Genomic DNA, 22,199 nt, shown 5'->3' on the forward strand with positions numbered 1-22,199 from the left:
GTGTCTGTTATTTTTCATACTTGTGTACTTTTGCAGCCAGTCACTATATTGATCCTACATTTTCTCCCATTAGTAACCATCAGTTGCTTACTGTACTATTATACTACCAATGTGTTGACACACAATTGCTGTGTATACTCGATCAATATAAAAATAGTTTATGTGTATTCTATTTTTGTTTTTGTGAACTGTTTGATTACTAAGAATTCACACAAAAAAAATAATGTTAGCTGTATAGAATATAAAAGTATTTGTTATCCTAATATTTTCTTATTATTTCAGGGTCTACAGAAAGACTGCCATACATACAGTAGAGATCCATTTCTTGACCATGAACTCTTCAGAGCCCTCTTCCAAGGTTAACAGTCATGCAAGGAAGAAGAGGAGTCGTTTGGAAGCCTTAAGCAGTAGTATTGTTGGGGGTTTTGAATATGCTTTTTACAGTTATGGACTTGCCATTGCACGAAGACCTTTCGTTTTCATCTTGGTGTGCCTTTCTGTCACAGCCACCTGCTCTATTGGCCTTACCAAGTTTAAGATGGAAATTCGCCCCTTCAAACTCTGGATTCCTCAAAATTCTGATTTTTTGAAAGTATATGACTGGCAAGGAAAAAATTTTCCCAGTGAATTTCGAATACAAGCAGCACTATATGAAGCAGATAATATTCTTGACAAAAGAGTACTTCTGGAAATGCTTCAAGTTCATGAAAATGTTGAAAATACAACCACATCCAAAGGAATAAAGTGGAGAGATGTTTGTGCCAGGGTACCAACACTTGTTGGAATCTTTAGGAAAAAGCGGGAAATCCCAGAAAAACACTTAACTCAAGTGTTAGGGCGCAGAAGACGAGATGTACCTGATCCAACAATTGTCCTTGATAAAGAGACTTATTGTGACTATTTGCAAGATATAGAATCTCTCTGCAAGGAAAATAGTATCCTGGAAATCTGGGGCTATGACAGGCAGATAATTGAATCTCTAACACCAGAACAGATAATCCAAGACCTCAATGAGACTGAAGATAGTGCAGTTTTTGGGCTCCCTACAAATTTTACTATGTTCCTTGGTGGCATTGAGAGAGACAGTGATGGCAAGATCATCAAAGCCAAGGCTGCAATGCAAAGGTGGATAACAAGGGTAGATTTGGAAGCTGTAGCCAGTGGAAATTACATTGATGATACCGGAACTGGGATGGAAGTAGATCCAGATAGTTTTGAATGGGAAAGTTCCATGGTAGAGACAGTAATTAATAGTTCCAACGAGGCAAATTATTCTAAAATTTATTTGATGTCCTCTTCCAGCTTTGGCAAAATTGCTGAGGACACAATTCAAGGTGATGTTACCCTTCTAACAGTAGGTTTTGCCACAGTCTTTACATATGTGCAAATCATGTTAGGGAAATTCAACAAAGTAGAACAAAGACCACTCTTGTCTTTACTAGGTCTTCTCTGTGTTGGTATGGCAACTCTGATTTCATATGGTTTATGTTCTGCATTTGATATTCCATATGGGCCAGTTAATAGTATCATGCCCTTCCTACTTCTAGGGTTAGGGATAGACGATATGTTTGTGATTATGCAGTCATGGAACAATCTCTCACCCAAAGAAAAGCAGCAGCATTTAGCTGTGAGAATTGGTGCTACCCTTAAGCATGCAGGAGTGTCTATCACTGTTACATCCATAACTGACTTCATGGCCTTTGCTATTGGTGCTGGAACTGTTCTACCAGCACTAAGGTCCTTCTGTCTCTATGCTGCTGTTGGGATTGCAGCTGTGTATTTTCTTCAGGCCACATTCTTTGTTGCATGTCTAACCTTGGACCAGAAGCGTTTAGAAGATAACAGACATGGACTTTTCTGGTTCTGGAAAATGAAATCTTTCACTCCAAATGAATGTAGCAAGAAAGACCTCTGTCAGAATTTCTTCAGTGGTGTCTATTCTAAATTTCTGTTAAAATTACCTGTAAAGATATCAGTACTTGTATTTACTGCAGGACTGATAGGGGTTTCCAGTTGGGGACTTTCAAATCTTCGGCAAGAATTTGAACCAATTTGGTTCCTTCCACATAGATCATATCTGTTCCAGTTTTTCATGAAACAAAAAGAATATTTTCCAACACTTGGAAAGCCTGGTGTAGTATACCTTGGCAACTTCAGTTACTATGAAGAGATTGATAAGATAGACACACTTGTTACACAACTAAAAGCAAGTCCATATGTTGGAGAAGTTGATGATTGGTATTCTGTATTCAAGAAATACATGGAAAAACATGAATACCCACTAGATGATCCTGACATGAATCAAGATGATTATGATTACTTTTTTAGCCTTTTCCTATACTCACCAGCAGGATCAGAGTACAGAGTAAAGAATTTCAAATTTAATGGCAATTATACTTGTTATGACACAGTCCCTTCTGTTCATGCCTCCAGCATCGAGTATAAACATATTCAGTTGTCTGGATCTGGGGATAAAATAGCAGCCATGAATGAAGTAAAAAATATTGTAAAGTCTCTAAACTTCAGTGGATATGCCAAACCATGGGCACAAGATTACAGTGGATGGGAAACAGATGAAATTATTGAAGCGGAGTTATATCGAAATATTGGACTTGCAATGTTCATAGTTTTTATTATGACACTTTCACTGATTGCAAGCCTAACTACAAGTCTTATGGTTCTTCTTTGTGTCATCCTAACACTTTTGGATGTTGGGGCTCTGATTCATTGGTGGGGTCTGACCATTGATACTGTATCATGTGTAGATCTTGTTCTTGCCATTGGACTTTGTGTGGATTATGCTGCTCACATTGGTCATTCCTTCATGATTCATCAAGGCACAAGAGACAGGAGAGTGCATTTGGCCTTATCCAAAATTGGACCAGCTGTTCTCAATGGGGGCTTCAGCACCTTCCTGGCATTTTCATTCTTGGCTGGATCAGATTCACATGTATTCATCACATTTTTCAAGGTAAGTACTAGTAGAAATATCTGTATACATTAGAAAAATTATACATTCACATTTGTCCCCTTTCCTTTGTGTAGAACTGTGCATGCACTCCTTCAGTTGTCTGACACACTTCCCTCCCTTAGGCACACATTAAACTATCTCACTTGCCACTCTACTTTAACTGCTCATCCCTCTGTCAGACACTCCACATGATGCCCATCTAACCCAGGTGCCTTACCAGATTTTATTATTTTCAGTACACATTGTATCTCATCTTTTTTTGTAGCTGTATCCCATCACATTAATTTTTCTTGTCATCTCTCAGTGGCACAGTCAAACCCTTCTTAACTTCCTCTGTACTTCGCAAATCCCTGCAAAACTCTACCCCATCTTCCCCTGACCACTTTCTGTTTTTCTGTTCTTTTTACTATTTTCTTTCTACCTGCATATATATATATATATATATATATATATATATATATATATATATATATATATATATATATATATATATATATATATATATATATACACACAGGATGTTTGGGATAAATTTGATAATTTTTTTTATCTTCTGTCATTTCAGAACCATTTGAAGGATTTAATAGTGGTAAAGTACAACAGATAGCTTATTCTGTGTACTATTGATGGGTGTGAGAGCTAGAGAGCATGGATGACTGGAAACTATCAGAATATTGAAAGAGTGACTTACATCATAATGATTTGCACTGGATTAAAAATTCAGAAAGCTTAGCTGCAGTTCAGTGCTCCTTGAATACCGTGAAGGCCATGAGGTGTGAGCTGGAGAATTGCAACGGAGATGTGAAAGGAGTGACTAGCACGAGGGATCATAGCAGGCATTTTGACTGTCTGCACAATGAAATTCATTGAGAAACTGCAAAAAAGAGGAGCAGCAAGATCCAGGCAAGGCAGTGCTGACCATGGTGACAGAGATTGGCATTAGAGTGGCAACTATGAAGAAAGCGCTGAATGAAGGTCTTTGCTATTCCTCATACAAGAGGTGCAAGGGCCAACTACTCACTGCCAAGGCCCAAGAGAACCACCTTATGAAAGCCAAGAAACTCCTCAACAAGGTCAAACACCCAGTCGAGCTGGGGATGCTCTGGTTCTTCTCAAACAAGAAGAACTTCTGCCAGGGCCAGTTGCACAACGCACAAAACAACAGGTGGCTAGCCTACAGTCCGCACAAAGTCCTGTGCTTCATGAAGACGAAGTTCCCTCAAACTGTGATGGTCTCTCGGTGTGTTTCCATTGAAGGCCACATCATGCCACCCCACATCTTTGAAAAGGGACTCAGACTTACTTCAGATGGCTATACTGAGTTGCTGTCCACTGTTAAGTGCTGGGTGGAGGGGGTGGCTTTGGAAAGACCATATGTATGGCAGCAGGATTCAGCTCACTGTCACACCTCCGGGAAAACCCAGAAGTAGCTGTCTGAGAACTTCTACGACTTCACCAGTCCCAATATCTGCCCCCCCCCCCTCCAGCTCGCCTGATTACAGCCCCATGGACTGTTATGTGTGGGGCACAGTTGAAAAAGACACCAATTGTACCAATTGCAACACCAAGGACGAGTTGATTGCCAGGATCAAACTGGTATTCAGGGATCTCTCGAAGGACACCGTGAAGACCATGTGCTGCAGGTTCCAGTCCTGCCTGGAGGCCGTGGTGGAGGCTCAGGGCAGCTTCTTTGATTGAGCTATATTTGGCAAAATATCCTCTAAGAGATGCACTTTGAATTTTGAGAATACTTCAATTTTTGGCCAGGATATGACATTTTTCTTTCCTTTCCAAAAAAAAGTGTCAAATTTATCCCAAACGCTTTGTATGTATGTATGTGTATATATATGTATGTATATATATATATATATATATATATATATATATATATATATATATATATATATATATATATATATATATATGCCTAGTCCTCGGGTTACTGGGTACAAAGGAATGTCCCTTGGCATCAGATCTCGCAGACAATAGAGAATCCCTCAAAAATTTACTTGAAGACGTTGGAGTACTGCTCACTTTATATTTACCTAGTTGTATTATACAGGAAGGGAGCTATGCTCATGGTAACCTGTCTTTGTATCTTTCAGCATCAAATTTGTTCTTAAATTCTTGAATAGTGTTTGCACACACTGTTGCCTTATCTAATTTATTCCAGGTATCCACCACTCTGTGTGGGAAGCTATTCTTTTTCATATCTCTTCTATAATTATCCTTTTTGAGTTTCTTTTCATGTCCTCTTGTTTTTCTGTTGTCTCACTTTAATAAATTATCTCTACGATTTCCATTTCCATTCTCCTCTTTCTCCTCTTTGTTCCAGAGTTGGTAGTTCCAATTTGGACAATGTTTGTATGTCAATTTGGAGAGTGTTGGTGCCATCTTTGTTGTTGCTCTTTGTATTCTTTCTAATTTCTTTATATTCTTTTTAGTACTGGGTGTCCATAGTGTTGCAGCATACTCCAGTTTTGGTCTTATCAGTGTAACTAATATTTTCTTAATCATTTCCTCATACAAATAGTCAAATGCCACTTTCATCAACCTTGGTAGGTTGAAGGTTTCTCTGACTATTTTATTGATGTTTGTCTGGTGACATGTCTTTGCTGATTATTACTCCCAGGTCTCTTTCCAAGCTCACTTTTTTTACTTCTTCACCAACTTTATAATTTCTCAATATTTTATTTTCACTTTTTCCAAACTCCATTATACTACACTTCTTGATGTTAAAGTTCACTTCCCACTTTTGACTCCATTTTCAGATTTTGTCTAGGTGTATCTGTAGTGATTCACAATCTTCCTCTGTATTTATTTTCTTTAGTATTTTTTGTGTCATCTGAGAAAAAGTTCATATAACATTCCACACCTTCATCCATGTCATTTATATATATGGCAAACATGATTGGAGCCAATACTGAACCTTGCAGGACACCACTTATCATTTCTTTTCAGGTCAAGTATTTGTCTCTAATTACTACCCTCATTTTCCTCCCAGTCAAGAAGTCCTCCATCCATTCCAATAATATACCTTTGATGCCACCTATTGATTCTATTTTTCTTATATTTTTTTTGTGTGGTACTTTATCAAATGCTTTTTGTAGATCTAGAAAAGCACAGTCCGCTAGACTTCTAAGGGTTGACAACAGATGCTCAGCTCAGCTACCACTCACTGTCCACAGTGAGATTGATACTCATGGAAGATAAGAAATAATACAAGACCTTTTGCAGAACCTTTGCATGAAGATATATAGACATAATGTTGGAATAATGGTGGTGTCGGGAAATTCTCATGAATAAAATGAAATAGACTTAATTGTATGAGCAGGTGGAAATGGATATTTCCGTTCACCTAGGCAAAATATACTCTTATGAAGTTGTTGCTTGATTGCAAGGACTATAGTGGGAAGGGGAACTGGAGGTTTTGGGGAAGAGGATTGGTGATGGTCCTCTATTGCAGGGGTAGTGTGAGTTTGTGAAGGAACAGTCTCTGTGTTAAGGCCATGGGGGACTCTTTTGATATGATCCTTGTGAAGACGGTCTCTGTAAGATTGTGCAACCTGAGTGCTTTGACTTTGTCCTTTGACTTTTGTCCAATGGGTGATTTGTTATGCAAACGGACCATTTCGTCCTTAGATGAAGAGTATTATGTATTCTTTTGAAAAGATTATTGAAATTTGCTACTTTGACCTTGACATAATCATTGAAATTGTAAATGGGAGGTAATTCTGAAAGAAGATCATATGGGAGCCTTTTGTCCAAGCCAAAGAGGACAAAATGAGGAGATTCCGATATTGACCTGTTAATGGAACTATTTATGCAAGCTTGAATCATGGGGACATGTTCATCCCAAGAAGGGTGAAGATCAGAAGCAAGGTGTCTAAGAACATTGAGAATCTTTCTATTCTGGCATTCAACTAAGCCATTTGAACTAGGGTGATAAGCAGTAGTGTTGCATTTCTTGATTTGAAAGTAATTACAAATGTGTGAAAGAATCTGTTGAATTCAGTCCTGTTGTCAGAAATCAGTTTTAGGTGTAGTAAATGGTCATATGAGTTTGTCAATAAAGGTCTTTGCTATGTGTTGTACTTCATGTCTGGTAGGGGGATAGAATACAGAATTGTGAAAAATGGTCGGCACAGACAAGGAGGTATTGGTTTTTGCTATGTGTAAGTGGTAACTAGATCACCAGCAACTGTGTCAAATGGTTTAGAAGGAATAGGGTAAATTAGAATTGGAATATGACTGCTGATATGAACATTACCCTCATTTTTCTTCCATGCAAAAAAGTCCTCCATCCATTTCAATAGTTTATCTTGTATCCCTCCTATGGTTTCCAGTTTTCTCAATAGATTTTTGTGAGGGACTTTATCAAAGGCTTTTTGTAGATCTAGGAATGCACAATCAGCCCATCCATGCCATTCTTGTATTATGTCTAGTAGTCTTGAGTAAAAACAGATAAAATTTGTGGTATATGATCTTCCCTGTTTAAATCTGAATTTTCTTGGATTTAGTATATTGTTCTCCTCTTGATGTTTTATCCATCTGCTTTTCATAACTTTTTCACACATTTTAGCTACTGTACTTGTAAGGGAAACCAGTCTGTAATTTGTTGGGTCTTTCTTATTTCCTCCTTTATAAATTGGTAGGATATCAAAATTTTTCCAGTCCTCTGGCATTTTTCATTCTTTGAGTGAGCAACTTATTATATCATATATTTTGCCTGTTAATTCCTCTTTACATTCTTTTAATATCCAATTTGCTATTCCATCCAGGCCGTATGATATCCTGACTTCAAGGTTTATTATTTGATCCATTATTTCTTTCTGTGTTACTATTATCTCCCTCATGGGGGGGATTTCACTTCTGTCCCTTCATCCAGGAAGGACTGGGTTATCTTAAACAGAGGAAGAGCCAAGGTGGGCAAAACGAGAGAAAATCAACACAAGTGGGGATACACCAATAGCCCCCAATGCCCCTGTGGCGAAGTACAGACGATGGTCCACGTCCTCTGGGAATATCCATTGAGTCCCCATTGCTCCGACCAAGACCTTAGGGAAGCAACTGAAACTGCCCTTATATGGACACAGTTTTGGTGCGACAAGATATGATGATCCTGATGTTGCATTTTTTCTCTAGTGAAAACCAACTTGAAGTGTTTGTTCGTGACTTCAGCCATTTCAGTATCTTCTGTGTTTTCCATATTCCCTTGGCATGGTTTCACTATTTCCTGATTATTTTTTAGTGTACCATTTACATATCTATAGAATAGATTTGACTGATCCTTACATTTTTCTGTTATGTCATTTTCATAGGGTTTTTTTTTCTGCGTATTTTTACATATTTGCCGCTTTCTAGTTGTTGTTTTTTTTTTTCCAAGCTTTATCTCTTCAGTCTTTCCTTTTTACTGCACCTTCTATTAAATCAGCACTTAATATACACCTTTTCCTGTTTTTGCTTTGGGACATATTTACCCACTCCTTTGTATATTTTCATCAGAATCATCCATTTTTCTACCACTTGTGTTTCTTCCTTGTAGAATTTTTCCCAGTTCGCTTTAAGAAAAAATTTCCCAAGTTTCTCAAAGTCTTACTATACATAAGTCTTCCTTTTTTGTGTTTCTTATTTCTCTATCTATATATTTCCTCCTTTAGTTCCAATTCGAATAGTATGTAATCACTCTTCGGAATTGGTTTCTTGTATTCAATTTTGTGTACTATTTAAGGTGTGTGTATTTACCTAGTTTTATTTTACGGGAAGGGGAGCTATGCTCGTGGTGTCCTATCTCCATATCTCATTTTATCTAGACTATTTTTAAATTCGTGTATCGTTTTTGCACACACCACATTTTCATCTAACTTATTCCAAACGTCTGTTATCCTGTGGGGAAAGCTGTTCTTTTTCAGGTCTCTTCTATAATTGTCTTTTTTTATTTTCTTTCTGTGTCCTCTTGTATCTCTACTATCCCATTTTATTAGATCCTCTCTATCAATAGTTTCTATGCCTTTCATGATTCTATAAATAGTTATCAAGTCTCCTCTCTCTCTTCTTTGCTCTAATGTCTGTAGCAGTTTTGCCCATTTCTCTTCATGTGATAGCTCTGAGAGTGTTGGTGCCAATTTCATAATTGCTCTTTGTATTCTTTCAAGTTTTGTTATACATTTTTTTGTACTTGGTTACCACGTCGTTGCTGCATATCTTGGTCTTATCAAAGTGACTAGTATTTTCTTCACAATTTCTTTTTCCAGGTATGTAAATGCCATTTTGATTGTTCTTATTAAATTATAAGTTTCGCCAAAGATTTTGTTTATATGTTTCTCAGGTGACATATTATTATTCATAATAATGATTCCCAGGGCCTTCTCATTTTCCACTTTTAATTTCTTCCTCTCCCAATGTATATGAACCCACTTTTCTTTTTTTGCTTCTTCCAAATTCCATTATACTACACTTCATAATATTGAAATCCATCTCCCACTTCCTACTCCATTCCCATACTTTATTGGGATCACTGTGCAGTGACTCACAATCTTCTACTATGTTCACTTTTTTCAACAATTTTGCCTCGTCCACAGAGAAGCTGATATAACTTTCAATTCCTTTATCCATATCATTAATATATATAGCAAACATTACTGGGGCCAAAACTTTTCTTTGTGGAACTCCACTAATCACATCATCCCAATTAGAATGTTTGTCTCTTATCACCACTCATTTTTCTTTCATGTAAGAAGTCTTCCATCCACTCCAGCAGTTTGCCCTGTATTCCTACAGTTTCTAATTCTTTAGCAATTTCTTGTGTGGCACCTTATCAAAAGCTTTTTTCAGGTCTAGAAATGCACAATCAGTCCATCCATCTTTCTTGTATTACATGTATTAGTCTTGAATAGAAACACATCAAGTTTGTGACACCCAGTACCAAAAAGAATATTAAGAAAATAAAAAGATTACAAAGAGCGAAAACAAAACTAGCACCGACACTCGCCGAACTAACATATGAGCAAAGACTATCCAAATTGAACCTACCAACTCTGGAACAAAGAAGAGAAAGAGGAGATTTGCTAACTATCTACAGAATAATGAAAGGAATGGAAGTTTTAGACAGGAACGACCTATTAGTGTGGGAAAACGGTAAAACAAGAGGACACGGAAAAAAATTGAAAAAGGATAGTTATAGAAAAAACTTGAAAAGGAACAGTTTCCCACACAGAGCGATAAATACATGGAACAAATTAGACAACAAAACAGTATGTGCTAACACTATACAAGATTTTAAGATAAAACTTGATGCGGAGAGATACAAAGACGGGTCACCACGAGCATAGCTCCCCTCCCGTATATTACAACTAGGTAAATACATGATCTTCCTTGATTTTTTTCAAATGCCTTACCCATCTAATTTTGATCATTCTTTCACAAATTTTAGCTACCATACTTGTAAGAGAGACCGATCTATAGTTAGTAGGGTCTTCTTTGTTTCCCCCTTTATATATTGGTACTATATTTGCTCTTTTCCAATCTTCTGGATTTTTTCCTTCTTTCAATGAGCTTCTTATTAGACTATGTACTTTGTCTGTTAGTTCTTTCTTGAATTCTCTCAAAATTCAGTTTGCCATTTCATCTGGTCCATGCGATTTTCTAACATCGAGATTACTCAAGTGATTCATTATTTCTTTCCTTGTTACTTCTATCTCTTTCATAGGGGGGACTTTCTCCTCCCACTCGACATCTCTAAGTTGTATGTTCTCCCTCGTAAACACTGATTTAAAATGCTTGTTCATAATTTCTGCCATTTCTATTTCCTCTGTGTATTCAACTCCTTGTCGTAGTTTCACTAATTCTTGTTTGTTTTTCAGTTTGTTGTTTACAAATCTATAAAATAGTTTTGGTTGATCTTTACATTTTTCTATGACATCCTTTTCGTATTTTCTCTTTTCTTCTCTGCGCACTTGTACATATTGATTTCTATAACTAGTATATATTTTCCATTTTTCAGGTCTTTTGTCTTCCATTTTATCCAAGCTTTATCCCTTTTGTCTTTTAACTCGCTACATCTTTTGTTGTACCAACATTTTACATATCCTTTTTTCTTGTTTTTGTCTTGGAACATACTTTTCCACTCCTTATAAATTTTTGTCAAAATTTTCCATTTTTCTTCTACTGTTGTTTTCATCTTGTGTATCCTTTCCCAGTCTGCTTTTTTAAAAAATTATCTTACTTTATCAAAATTTGTTTTTCCATACATCAATCTTCCCTTTCTATATTGTTCATTTTTTCTCATGTATTTTTCCTCATTTAGTTCCAATTCAAATAATATGTGGTCTATTTTACTTAGTGGTGTCTTATATTCAATCTTGTCCACTATTTCAGGTTCTTATGCGATTATTATGATTCTTCATCATTTCTATACCTAGTATTCTCTTGTATCCATTGTGTCATTGTATGTTCTATAATCATATCAAGTAGCACATTTCCCCATAGGTCATCTCCCCCTTTCACTGTCATCTCTTCCTAGCAGATTTCTATACAATTAAAGTCACCCATTATAACTCTTCTTCCTCCATCTTCTGTTATCTTATTTAGTGTTATCCTTGTGTCTTCTAACATATTTTTGTGTTCTCTCTCTTCCCACAAAGCTGTTTTAGGAGGCACATAATTTACCACAAACTTCCTGCTCTTCTTGTCCCTGTCCTCTATTTCCATCATAATCATCTCCACTCTATTCTTTCCATATGTAACATTTCTCACATTTATATCCTTCTTAGTCAGGAACATAACTCCACCCCCTTGCTTTATTTCTCTGTTTCTAATCCAATAATTATATGCACCATGTCCTACACTGTTGGGTGGTAATGGACCTTTCAATTTTGTCTCTACAATTCCCATTATGTCTGGTTCTTTTTCCTTCAGGTAATCATTCAGTTCATTCAAGCCTGTTATTAAGCCATCTATATTTGTGACACTTTTAATTTTCTGTTACCTCCATCCTGTTTTCTGTTTTCCTTCCGTTTTTCTCTACTATGAACCATATCCTCACTTTCATATCCACTACTCTCCAATAGAATTTCTCTTTGACTGTTTATTTCTCGTTTTTTTCCTTAGCTTTGATTCTTTTTGTTTTCTCTTCCTCTCTTTTCTCTTTATTCATCTCTCTTTTTATCCATACCTGTTTATACTGATCACTTTTTGCTAGTTTCCCTGTTTTTGATAAGACATTCTCTGCTGTTGTTTGTGACCTGAATTTAACCTTAATTGGTCTGGTCTTGTCTATATTGTATTTCCCCAGTCTATATATTTCTTCAACTTCTTTATTTCTTGTTCATCTTCTTGAACTATTTTTAATATCTTGTTTACTTTTCCTTCTCTTCCTTTACTCTATTTGGATTATGCTTCTCATCCATTCCTAATATAATTATACATTTCTTTTTATCTGCTAAGTCTCTTACTATATTCTCCTTCTTTCACATCACTTTATAACTGTCCTTAGTTTGTTCTTTCATATACTGTTTCACTATATCTCTAAATTCAATTTTGTTATTCTTTTGGACTTTTTTCCAACCACTTACCTCTTTTGCTATGGAATCTTTATTCTCTTTAGTATTCATCTTTAATTCCTCATTCTCATCCTTTACTTCTCTTAACTGTCTTTTTAATTCTTATATAATCTAGTTAGGTTTTGATTTTCCTTTAGTTCTTCCAGTTTATCAACTTTTTGTGTAACTAGTGTGAGTTGGCTAAACCTAACCTCCCATTCTTCATTCATTTTTGTTAGTTTCTCCTCTAGACTTACTAGTCGGGGAGGTTGTTATCTCCTCCCTCATTAAATCCATAGAAGTAGTTATCTCCTCTTTCCATTGAGCTGCTCTTATCTATATTCCTACTCTTAATACTTTTGCTCACCTGTTCGACCTCAGCTGTGTCGTCTGCACATCTTTTGTTTACACCCCTTCTGACTTCCAAGGCCCATTCCTCAACTTCCTCATTTTCTTCCATTTTCCTCAATAATGCCTCCCCTTCTTTTTCTTTACCTGCCCACAACATCACGAGCTTTTCCTTCCCTACTAATGCAACACAGGTACTCCCTTGTTGCTGAAATCCACAAAAATTGTGTTTTTTTCTGGAGTTCCATTCTTCGCTGTCAATCCATGTGTATGTGTATGCTGGACATCAAAGGGGTTGATATCCAGTGTGGACATGCGTGCACACACTCATATGGAGCAATGAGTACTCCAGTGTCTTTCCAACCAGCTCTCTAGGGACCGTTGATTGTTCCTCCAGATCTCAAGCAAGAGACATTTAATTGTTCCTAGTGACCTGAAGACCAGGCATCCAGGAAACACCTGCTCAAACAATAGAAACTGCCAGTGCATGAATAATAGGCCTCGCCAGCGTTTCAGGAAAAAACCGTGATTCCTGCGTCACTTCTTAACCCCTTCCATACGGTGCCACATACGTAGGCGGCATGAGGAGCAAGTGGATACGCGAGGCTGCCATATCGGCGTCTTGATTATATTTATTGTAGTTGCCCCTGCGTAATGACATACTCTCTAAACTGTCTTCATCACATTTTCTATGGTTATCAAAATTCACGGGTGAAAGAGAGAACGATCGATATAAGCGGTGACTATATTTCATGATGCGAGTATTATTACGACACATCGTACGTCTGGCAGCTAATGCTGCCCGCGAGATTTTGGCCCATACTGAAGAGGTTAACGTCCTAATTCTTTCTCTTTCCTCATCATTCATGTCTCTTTTTATCCATATATTTTTATAATGTTCAATTCTTGCCAATTTTCCTGTTGTTAAGAATTCTTCCACTCCCATTTGTGACCTTAATTTAATCTTTAGTGGTCAGCTTTTTCCTTCTGCATACTTGCCCATTCTCGAGTGTACTTCCTCTATTTCCTTATTTATATCTTGCTGGTTATCCTTTACTACTTTTAGAACATTTTTAGCCAATTCTTTGTCCTCTTTTTCTCTCAGGAACCAATTTCAGTTATGTTTTTCCTTTAGACCATAAATTACTATACATTTTTTTTTTTGTCTACTGTATCTCTTACTAGGTTTTCTTTTTGTTTAATTACCTTGATAACTGCATCTTTGGCCTTCTGCATCTGTTGGTGAATTATTTCTTTGAAAATTACCTTTTCTTCTTCCTTGTCTTTTTTCTAATCATTCCTAAGTTTCTGTAATTCATTTTCTCCTATGCTTTTTCCCACTTCCATGGTCATTGCTTTGATCTTTTCATCTACCTCTTTCCTTATGGTCTCATTATTTGTATTTTCATTATTTTTCAACTTTTCGTTTTCACCTTTTAATTCAGCCAATTCTTTTTTTTTTTTTAGTACACTAATCTCTTCTTTCATTTCATTGTTCACTTTCTTTAAGTCTGCCACTTCATTGTTTAAGTCTTTATTAGTCTCCCATATCTCACTTGTTTCTTGTTTCCATGCATCGTTCATATTTCTCATATCCCTCTTTATGTCAATAATTCTGCTAAAGTCTTCTTTCGTGCCCAGTGAATCCTGAAAAATTGCTTTCACCTCCATTGTCAAACAGGAACCTTTAAAGCCCCTCTTGGTGATCTAAAATCTGAATTCATATTCTAACACACTCTTGTTCCAGCAACCGAATCAGTGAATCTGTTTACGTTTGACCATAATGAACGGCCATCTTGGGAATCTTCCGACCTGTCCACAATTTCCTCCATTTTACTTCGATTTTACACTTTTCATGTTATGATTGACCATTTCGTTTATTCAGGAGCACTCCCCCTCCTATAATCTACACTCTAGGTATTCTATAATTGAAGCACTGTTTCGACTTTTTCATAATAGACGTGTTTTTCAGGAGCACCAAAATTATGTGCCTTGTCACTACGACGAACAACAACTGTGCATACATGTGCACATGTGCATGCTGGACATCTAAGGGTTGACAACAGCCTTGGCTGTCCAATTTATATATGAATGGGGTGGTGCAAGAGGTAAATGAAAAGGTAATGGATTGGGGATTAGAGATGGTTAAAGGAAATTATGAATAGTGGGAGATAAGCCAGATGATATTTGCTGACGACACTCCACTTGTAGCAGGATCAGAGGAGGGATTGAGAAAGGTAGTGACAGAGTTTGGGAAGGTGGGCAAAAGAAGGAAGTTGAAAATAAATGTGAGTAAAAGTAAGGTGATGAGATGTACAACGGGAGAAGGTGGCAGCAGACAGGAAGTGAATATTAAGGGAGAGAGACTGGAGGAAGAGGATAGTTTTAAATACTTGGGTGCAAATGTGGCAGGAAAGGGAGGAGTGGAGGTGGAGGTAGAATGTAGATTGAGAGAAGCAAGTAAATGCCTTTGGGGATTAAAAAGTGTAATGAGAAATAGACATTTGGGAATATATGCTAAGTATGAAGGAGTGATTGTGCTGACAGCACTGTTTGGGGAGAAACATGGAACATAAGAGAGGAAGAGAGTAGTTTGAATGTATTTGAGATGAGGTCCCTGAGAAGTATGATAGGGGTTACTAGGCTGGATAGAGTGAGAAACAAGATGTATTGGAGAACAGGGGTGGAAAGAGAGTTGAGAGATAGGGTTGATGAAAGAGTACTGGAATGGTTTGAACACATGGAAAGAATGAGTGAAGAAAGATTAGTAAAAGAGGTTAGAAGACAAAATTAAAAGGAGTGAGCATGAGGGGGCAACCAAGGATGAGATGGATGGTTGGGGTAAAAGGGGCATTGGGAAAGAGGGGAATGTCTGTTGAGAAAGGACAGGAGAAGACAGAAGATAGGGGTGAATAGAAAATGGTTGTGTTAAGATGATGCTGTAATGCATGAAAGGGAGTGGGTTGGGGATGGGGGGTGAGGGAGTATGTGTGAAAAAATAATTTGATGCAACCCAAATGGATTTCTCCCCATCTTTTCTTTTTCTGCATGAGGGGACCGAGAGAAGGGGTGACTGATTTAATGAAGCAGCCTTGCTGTGGATGTGTTGTGTTTTGCAACACTGCTTCTGACCCAGGGCAGTGGGCAAGGTGCAGGGATGACTCGTCATCTAGGAGGAGCCAAGATAAGAGGGAGGGAGGGGGGTAAATGGGAGTCTGGTATGTGGGGATGGAGTGGGTGAGAGTGGATTTTATGCCTTTGTTTTTTGGCTACCTCCCTTGTAAGGGGGAAAAAGTCTTTGGTATATGTATTTACCTAGTTGTATCTTACAGAAAGAGGAGCAATGCTCGTGGTGTCCCGTGTTTGTATCTCGCAGTGTCTAGTTTGGTCTTAAATTCATGTATAGTTTTTGCACACACTATTGTTTCAACCAATTTGTTCCAGACATCCACCACTCTGTGTGGGAAGCTTTTTTCTCTCTTTTATAACTGCCATTTTCTAGTTTCTTTTTATGTCCCCTTGTATTTTTCTTATCCCAATTTAGTAAGCTCTTCTGTAGATGGTCAACAAGTCACCTCTTTCTCTTCTTTGTTCCAGAGTTGGTAGTTCTAGTTTTGACAAAAAAAGAAGCTCATGTAACATTCCACACCTTTGTCCATGTCATTCACATAGCCAATACTGATCCTTGTGGAACTCCATTAATTGCCTCTCTAAAATATAACTCTTATCTCTGAGTACTACCATAATTTTTCTTTCATGCAGAAAGTCCTCCATCCATTTCAATATTTTGCCTTGTATCCCTCATATGGTTTCCAGCTTTCTTAATAGTTTTTTGTGAGGGACTATCAAAAGCTTTTTGTAGATCTAGGAACACACAATCAGCTCATCTGTCCCTTTCTTGTATTATATCTAATATTCTTTAGTAAAAACATATCAAATTTATGGTACATGATCTTCTGTCTAAATCTGAATTGTCTCAGATTCAGTATGTTGTTATCCTCCAGATGTTTTATCCATCTACTTTTTATAACTTTTTCACACATTTTAGCTACCATATTTGTAAGGGAAACCAGTGTAATTTGTTGGGTCTTCCTTATTTCCTCCTTTATAGATTGGTAGGATATCAGTATTTTTCCAGTCTTCTGGCAATTTTCCTTCTTTTAGTGAGCAATTTATTATGTTATATATTTTGTCTGCTAGTTCCTCTTTACATTCTTTTAACATCCAATTAGCTATTCCATCCAGGCCATGCAATTTCCTGACATCAAATTCATTATATGGTTCATTATTTCTTCCCGTGTTACTATTATTTCCCTCATGGAGGGGATTTCAATTCTTTCCCTTCATCCTGATGTTACATATTTTCTCTAGTGAAAACCAACTTGAAGTGTATGCTCATGACTTCAGCCATTTCTGTATCTTCTGTGTATTCTGTATTCCCTTGACATAGTTTCACTATTTCCTGTTTATTCTTTAGTTTACCATATTCAAATCTATAGAATAGTTTTGGCTGATCCTTACATTTTTCTGTGATGTTTTTTTCATAGTTTCTTTTATCTTCCCTGCATATTTTTACATATTTGTTCCTTTTATTAATATATATTTGCCACTTTCTTGGGTTTTTGTCTTTACTCTATCTTTTCCAAGCTTTATATCTTCGGTCTTTCATTTTGCTGCACCTTCTGTTAAATCAGCACTTAATATAAACCGTTTCCTGTTTTGCTTTGGGACATGTTTATCCACTCCTTTATAGATTCTCATCAGAATCATCCATTTTTCTTCCACTTTTGTTTCTTGTATAATTTTTCCCAGTTCACCTTAAGAAAAAATTTCCTAAGTTTCTCAAAATCTGTTTTACTGTACATCAGTCTTCCTTTTCTGTTTCTCATTTCTCTATGTATATATTTCCTCCTTTAGTTCTAATTCAAGTAGTGTGTAGTCACTATTTGCAATTGGTGTCTTACATTCAATTTTGTCTACTATTTCAGGTTCTGACATAAATAATAAATCTAGTCTCCACAGTTCTTCATTCATTCTATATTTAGTGTTTTCTTTTACCCATTGTGTCATTGTACATTCATTGTATGTCAAGTAATACATTTCCCCATTGATCCTCTCCACCTTTCACTGTCATCTCTTCCCAACATATTTCTTTGCAATTAAAATCCCCTGTGAGTACCGCATTATTTTCATCCTTCAGCATCTTCTTTAATGAAGATCTCATATCGTCTAACATTTTGGAATAATCTCTCACCAAGACCTTGTTTTTGGGGGCACATAAATCACTGCAAACTTTCTGCTTTTCATGTTGCTATCTTCAACTCTTATTGTGATCATCCATACCCTGTTTTCTCCATATAGAACTTTTGTCACATTTAAGTTTTTCTTAACCAGGAACATGACTCCACCTTGTTTCTCCTCTGTCTTTCTAAGGCAGTGATTATATAATCCATGTCCAGCACTGGTACTAGTGGACCCCTTAATTTTGTCACCACAATTCCCATTATGTCTGGTTTTGCTTCTGACAGGTAATCAATTAGTTTGATCATTAATGCTGAGATTAATCCATCTATGTTAGTATAAGCTAATTTTAATTTTCTATTCCCTCCATCTCATTCTCTGAACCTTTTTTTTTTTTTTTTCTTGAATATATCAATTTTTCAGTCTCATATCTAACACTCTCCAATTGAACTGTGTTATCTCAGTCCCCATTCTTTTCTGTTTTTTTTTTTTTCTTTACCTTTGCTTCTTAATGTCTTAATTTTTTTCTCTTTCCTCATCATTCACGTCTCCTTTTATCCATACAGTATATTTTTATAGTGTTCATTTCTTGCTAATTTTCCTGTTCTTGCCAAGATTTCTTCTGCCATTTGTGACCTTAATTTAATCTTTAGTGGTCTAATGTATCTCTTACTAGATTTTCTTTTTGTTTAATTACCTTAATGACAGCATCTTCGGCCTTCTTCTGCATTTGTTAATGAACTATTCAAAAATTACCTTCTTTGTCTTTTTTTGCAATCATTCCTGAGTTGTTGCAGTTCGTCTTCTCCTATGCTTTTTCCCACTTCCATGGTCATTGGTTTTATCTGTTCATCCACTTCTCTCCTTATGGTCTCATTATTTGTGTTTTCATTATTTTTCAACCTCTCAATTTCACATTTTAATTTGGCCAGTTCTTTTTTTAGTGCACTTGCCTCTTATTTCAGTGTGTGTGTGTATATATGCAGGCATTGTAGAGTAGGACCTCATTATGAAAATATATACATACTAGCCAAATTACCCACGTGTTGCTGCATGTTCATGTATAATCCCTAACTTTAACCCTTAACCCTAACCAAAATAATTTTTTTACATGAAATATAATTATCCAAGTACCTGGAGTTATAGGGTATCAGAATATATATGGTTATGGGGGTCTATCTCCAAAACCCTAGGAGGAGTTCATGAACAAACAAACAGACAGACAGAGGCTACTACTTTATTATAGTAGATATGTATCCTTATGCATATGCATAAAAAAGTAAGGAAAAGTAAGTGGAAGTTTACAGTTTCAGGTCTAGTTAGGACCAAGTGTCACCCTCTAAGCACTGCATATCCAGGTTGTGTAGGTTAAATTGGAAGGCTTTTAAAGATATGTAGCTTGGAAGCATTCTTTTTCAATATCTGATTACACATTCTTATTATTAGTATAATGATTTAAGTATTCTATCTGCAGTGTGATGTTAAGTATAAGAAAAAAAATATATTAAGCTGTTTACATTTCAATTTGTTACATTATGACAATTCCTAATGATTGCAATTATTTTTCAGGTCTTCTTTGCTGTCTGCTTATTTGGACTCTACCATGGGTTAGTTTTCCTTCCTGTGCTTCTGTCTTTCATTGGGCCTAATTCATATTTCCATAGCAGTGCAGAACATGATGAGAGTGAGCTGGAAGAGATGGACTCTACAAACAGAAGAGATAGTGTTCATCAAATAAAAGAGAATGAATCTGGTATAGAGACTATGCAAGAGGACAATGTTATAAACAGTCTCCCAGTGAAGAAAATATGAAGAGAGCAGACTCAGAATCTCATTTGTATACAGTTAGGTGCTCTAGTAGGATGAGAAAATCTCTTGTGGATGGTGGACATACATATACCAAAGGCCCATTCCCCCTTAACCACTTTGGTACAATGATGCCATAGGTGTCACGAGTGATGAGTGGATATACAAGGATGCTAGCATCAGCGTCTTGATTATATATATTTCTTTTTATGTAGTTGTACAAGGGTTACCCCTGGATTCTTTGAACTGGTTTGATCATGTTTTCTGTATTTACTATTACTCAGAGTAAAAGAGAATGAGTAATACAGCAGTGACTTTATATTCTATAATGCAAGTAGTATGTTGCATCATACATTTGGCAGCCGCTGATGCGTGCAAGAATTTGACTCATACTGAAGTGGTTAAAGGTGGGTAGCCAAGTCAAGACACACACTCATATTGTAAACAAAATTCATTCAACCATTCCTCCCATTTCAACACATTTCAACAAGAATAAAAGGCTGCCCTGTCTCTTGCCCCACTGCTTGGGTCAGAAGCAATGCAGCAAGCCACAGCTCTTCTATGAAGCAGATAAACATATCATTCTTTCACCCATTAACAACCTTTCTCCATTTGCTCCTTTTTTTTCCCACTCAGTCTTCCATGCTCAACAGACATGACATGCAAAACACTCATTTCACCCCATCCATTCATCTCATTTTCAGTCTTCTCAAGCTCAATCCCTTCCACATGCTTTTTGTTAGTATTTCTTCATTCATTCTTTCCATATATCCAAACCAACACAACTCTATTTCTACCCTCATTTGTTTTTACTCACCTTAACACTTCTCCACATAAGAACAAAATCAGGATATAGAGTTCTTCCATTATTTTGTAATACCTTGACAGTAACTAGACGATTGTTGGATATGCTTGGATTTTGTTGATTGGAAAGCTGCCCTACAACAGTTTCCAGTGATCCTCAGGTCCTCCCGTAGATCTCTCTGGGAAGAAATATTGGACTTTTGTCTGTGTTGTATAAGTGTGAGACAATTTTTGTGCTACCAGCTTACTCTAGTAGAGAGAGGGGAGCTGTTGCTATTTTCAGCTCTTTTTATGTGCCAGAAACCCAAAATGAGCCCTTTGAGGCTACATTTCCTGATGGGGTTGAGGGTGTTGAGATGTTCTGAAGATGGGGAGCAGGGAGAGGATACTCATTGATATCCCTCTTGCAGGACCACCATTAGCAGACCCATGACTTTTGATGCCTTGTAGTGACTAGAAATTGTTAATAAATTTTTGTAAAGACTGCCATTATTGTAATTGTTTATAAACATATTTTGATGAATATATGTTGAAAAATATATGTTGATGATTTTTTATTTATGACCAAAGATTATTAGAATATATCATAATACATGTTTTATGTTTTAATAATTGATATAACTATTTTGGTGGTTTTTGATAACATATCTCTGAAATCAGCAACAGCATATTAAATAGAACACATCTGAAATTCCACCGAGACTTTGATATATTCAAGCTATCCTTATCTGAGCTAGATTGCTATAGATTCACCATGTCTAGTTGTGATGCACACACAGTCTAACCATGTCTCAGTTTTTACCCATCTCTTCTTTTTTCATGTTTTATGTTGGACCAGAGTGAGGAAATTGGGGAGTCATCTTTCTGTATTTTTCTCCCACGGAGTTGAGACATGCACGGACACAGCCAGCCCCCTATTACAAGGGGGAACAGCTCAGTGGTATATGCTATGATTGATACAAAACAGACAGCGCCACAACAAATAAATTCCAAAACAAGACAAACATAACTTAAATTTACTCTAGATTAACATATATATACATTGAACATTTTTAGAAGCTCTGCCATGGGATTTGAACCCTGACCCGTGCGTTCATAATCATGAGATCAAGACGCTAGCAACCATGCTACATGTGATGGTTCAAAAGGACTGTACAAGTCCTCGACCACGCTTCACGTAACATCAGAAGATCTAGTCTCATTTTCATCCAATCCCTGTATTAGGCAAGCCCTCCAACAAGTTGTGTATGTTAAAGACAGATATATATATATACATGTATGTTAACATGTACCAAAAAGCCCTTTCCCCCTATATAAAGGCGTTGATGAGATAAAAGCATACACCCACTTTACACCCATCCCACATTCCCTATACACAAGCCTATCCATTGTCTCTCCCATCATAGCTCCTCATGTATGAAAGGTCATCCTTGTCTCCTGCCCACTACTTGGGTGAAAGGCAATGCAGCAAGACACAACACCTCCATGGC

General features: G+C 36.8%; 1 protein-coding gene across 9 annotated transcripts in view; it reads left to right on the top strand.

The window, feature by feature from the left end:
• Positions 1–20,626, top strand: part of LOC143035867 (patched domain-containing protein 3-like) — a 45,904-nt gene extending 25,278 nt beyond the window's left edge. For all 9 annotated transcript variants that reach the window (XM_076202968.1, XM_076202964.1, XM_076202969.1 and 6 more), the window contains 2 exons: positions 283–2,971; positions 19,669–20,626. In XM_076202968.1, coding sequence (XP_076059083.1) covers positions 332–2,971; positions 19,669–19,911 — 2,883 coding nt within the window. In that variant the 5' untranslated portion in view covers positions 283–331 and the 3' untranslated portion in view covers positions 19,912–20,626. The remainder of the gene's footprint in view (positions 1–282; positions 2,972–19,668) is intronic.
• The last annotated feature ends 1,573 nt before the right edge of the window (positions 20,627–22,199 follow it).

This window comes from Oratosquilla oratoria, chromosome 19 (genome assembly GCF_046742065.1).
Source record: "Oratosquilla oratoria isolate Oo_2021 chromosome 19, ASM4674206v1, whole genome shotgun sequence".
Classification (NCBI taxonomy): Eukaryota; Metazoa; Arthropoda; class Malacostraca; order Stomatopoda; family Squillidae; genus Oratosquilla; species Oratosquilla oratoria.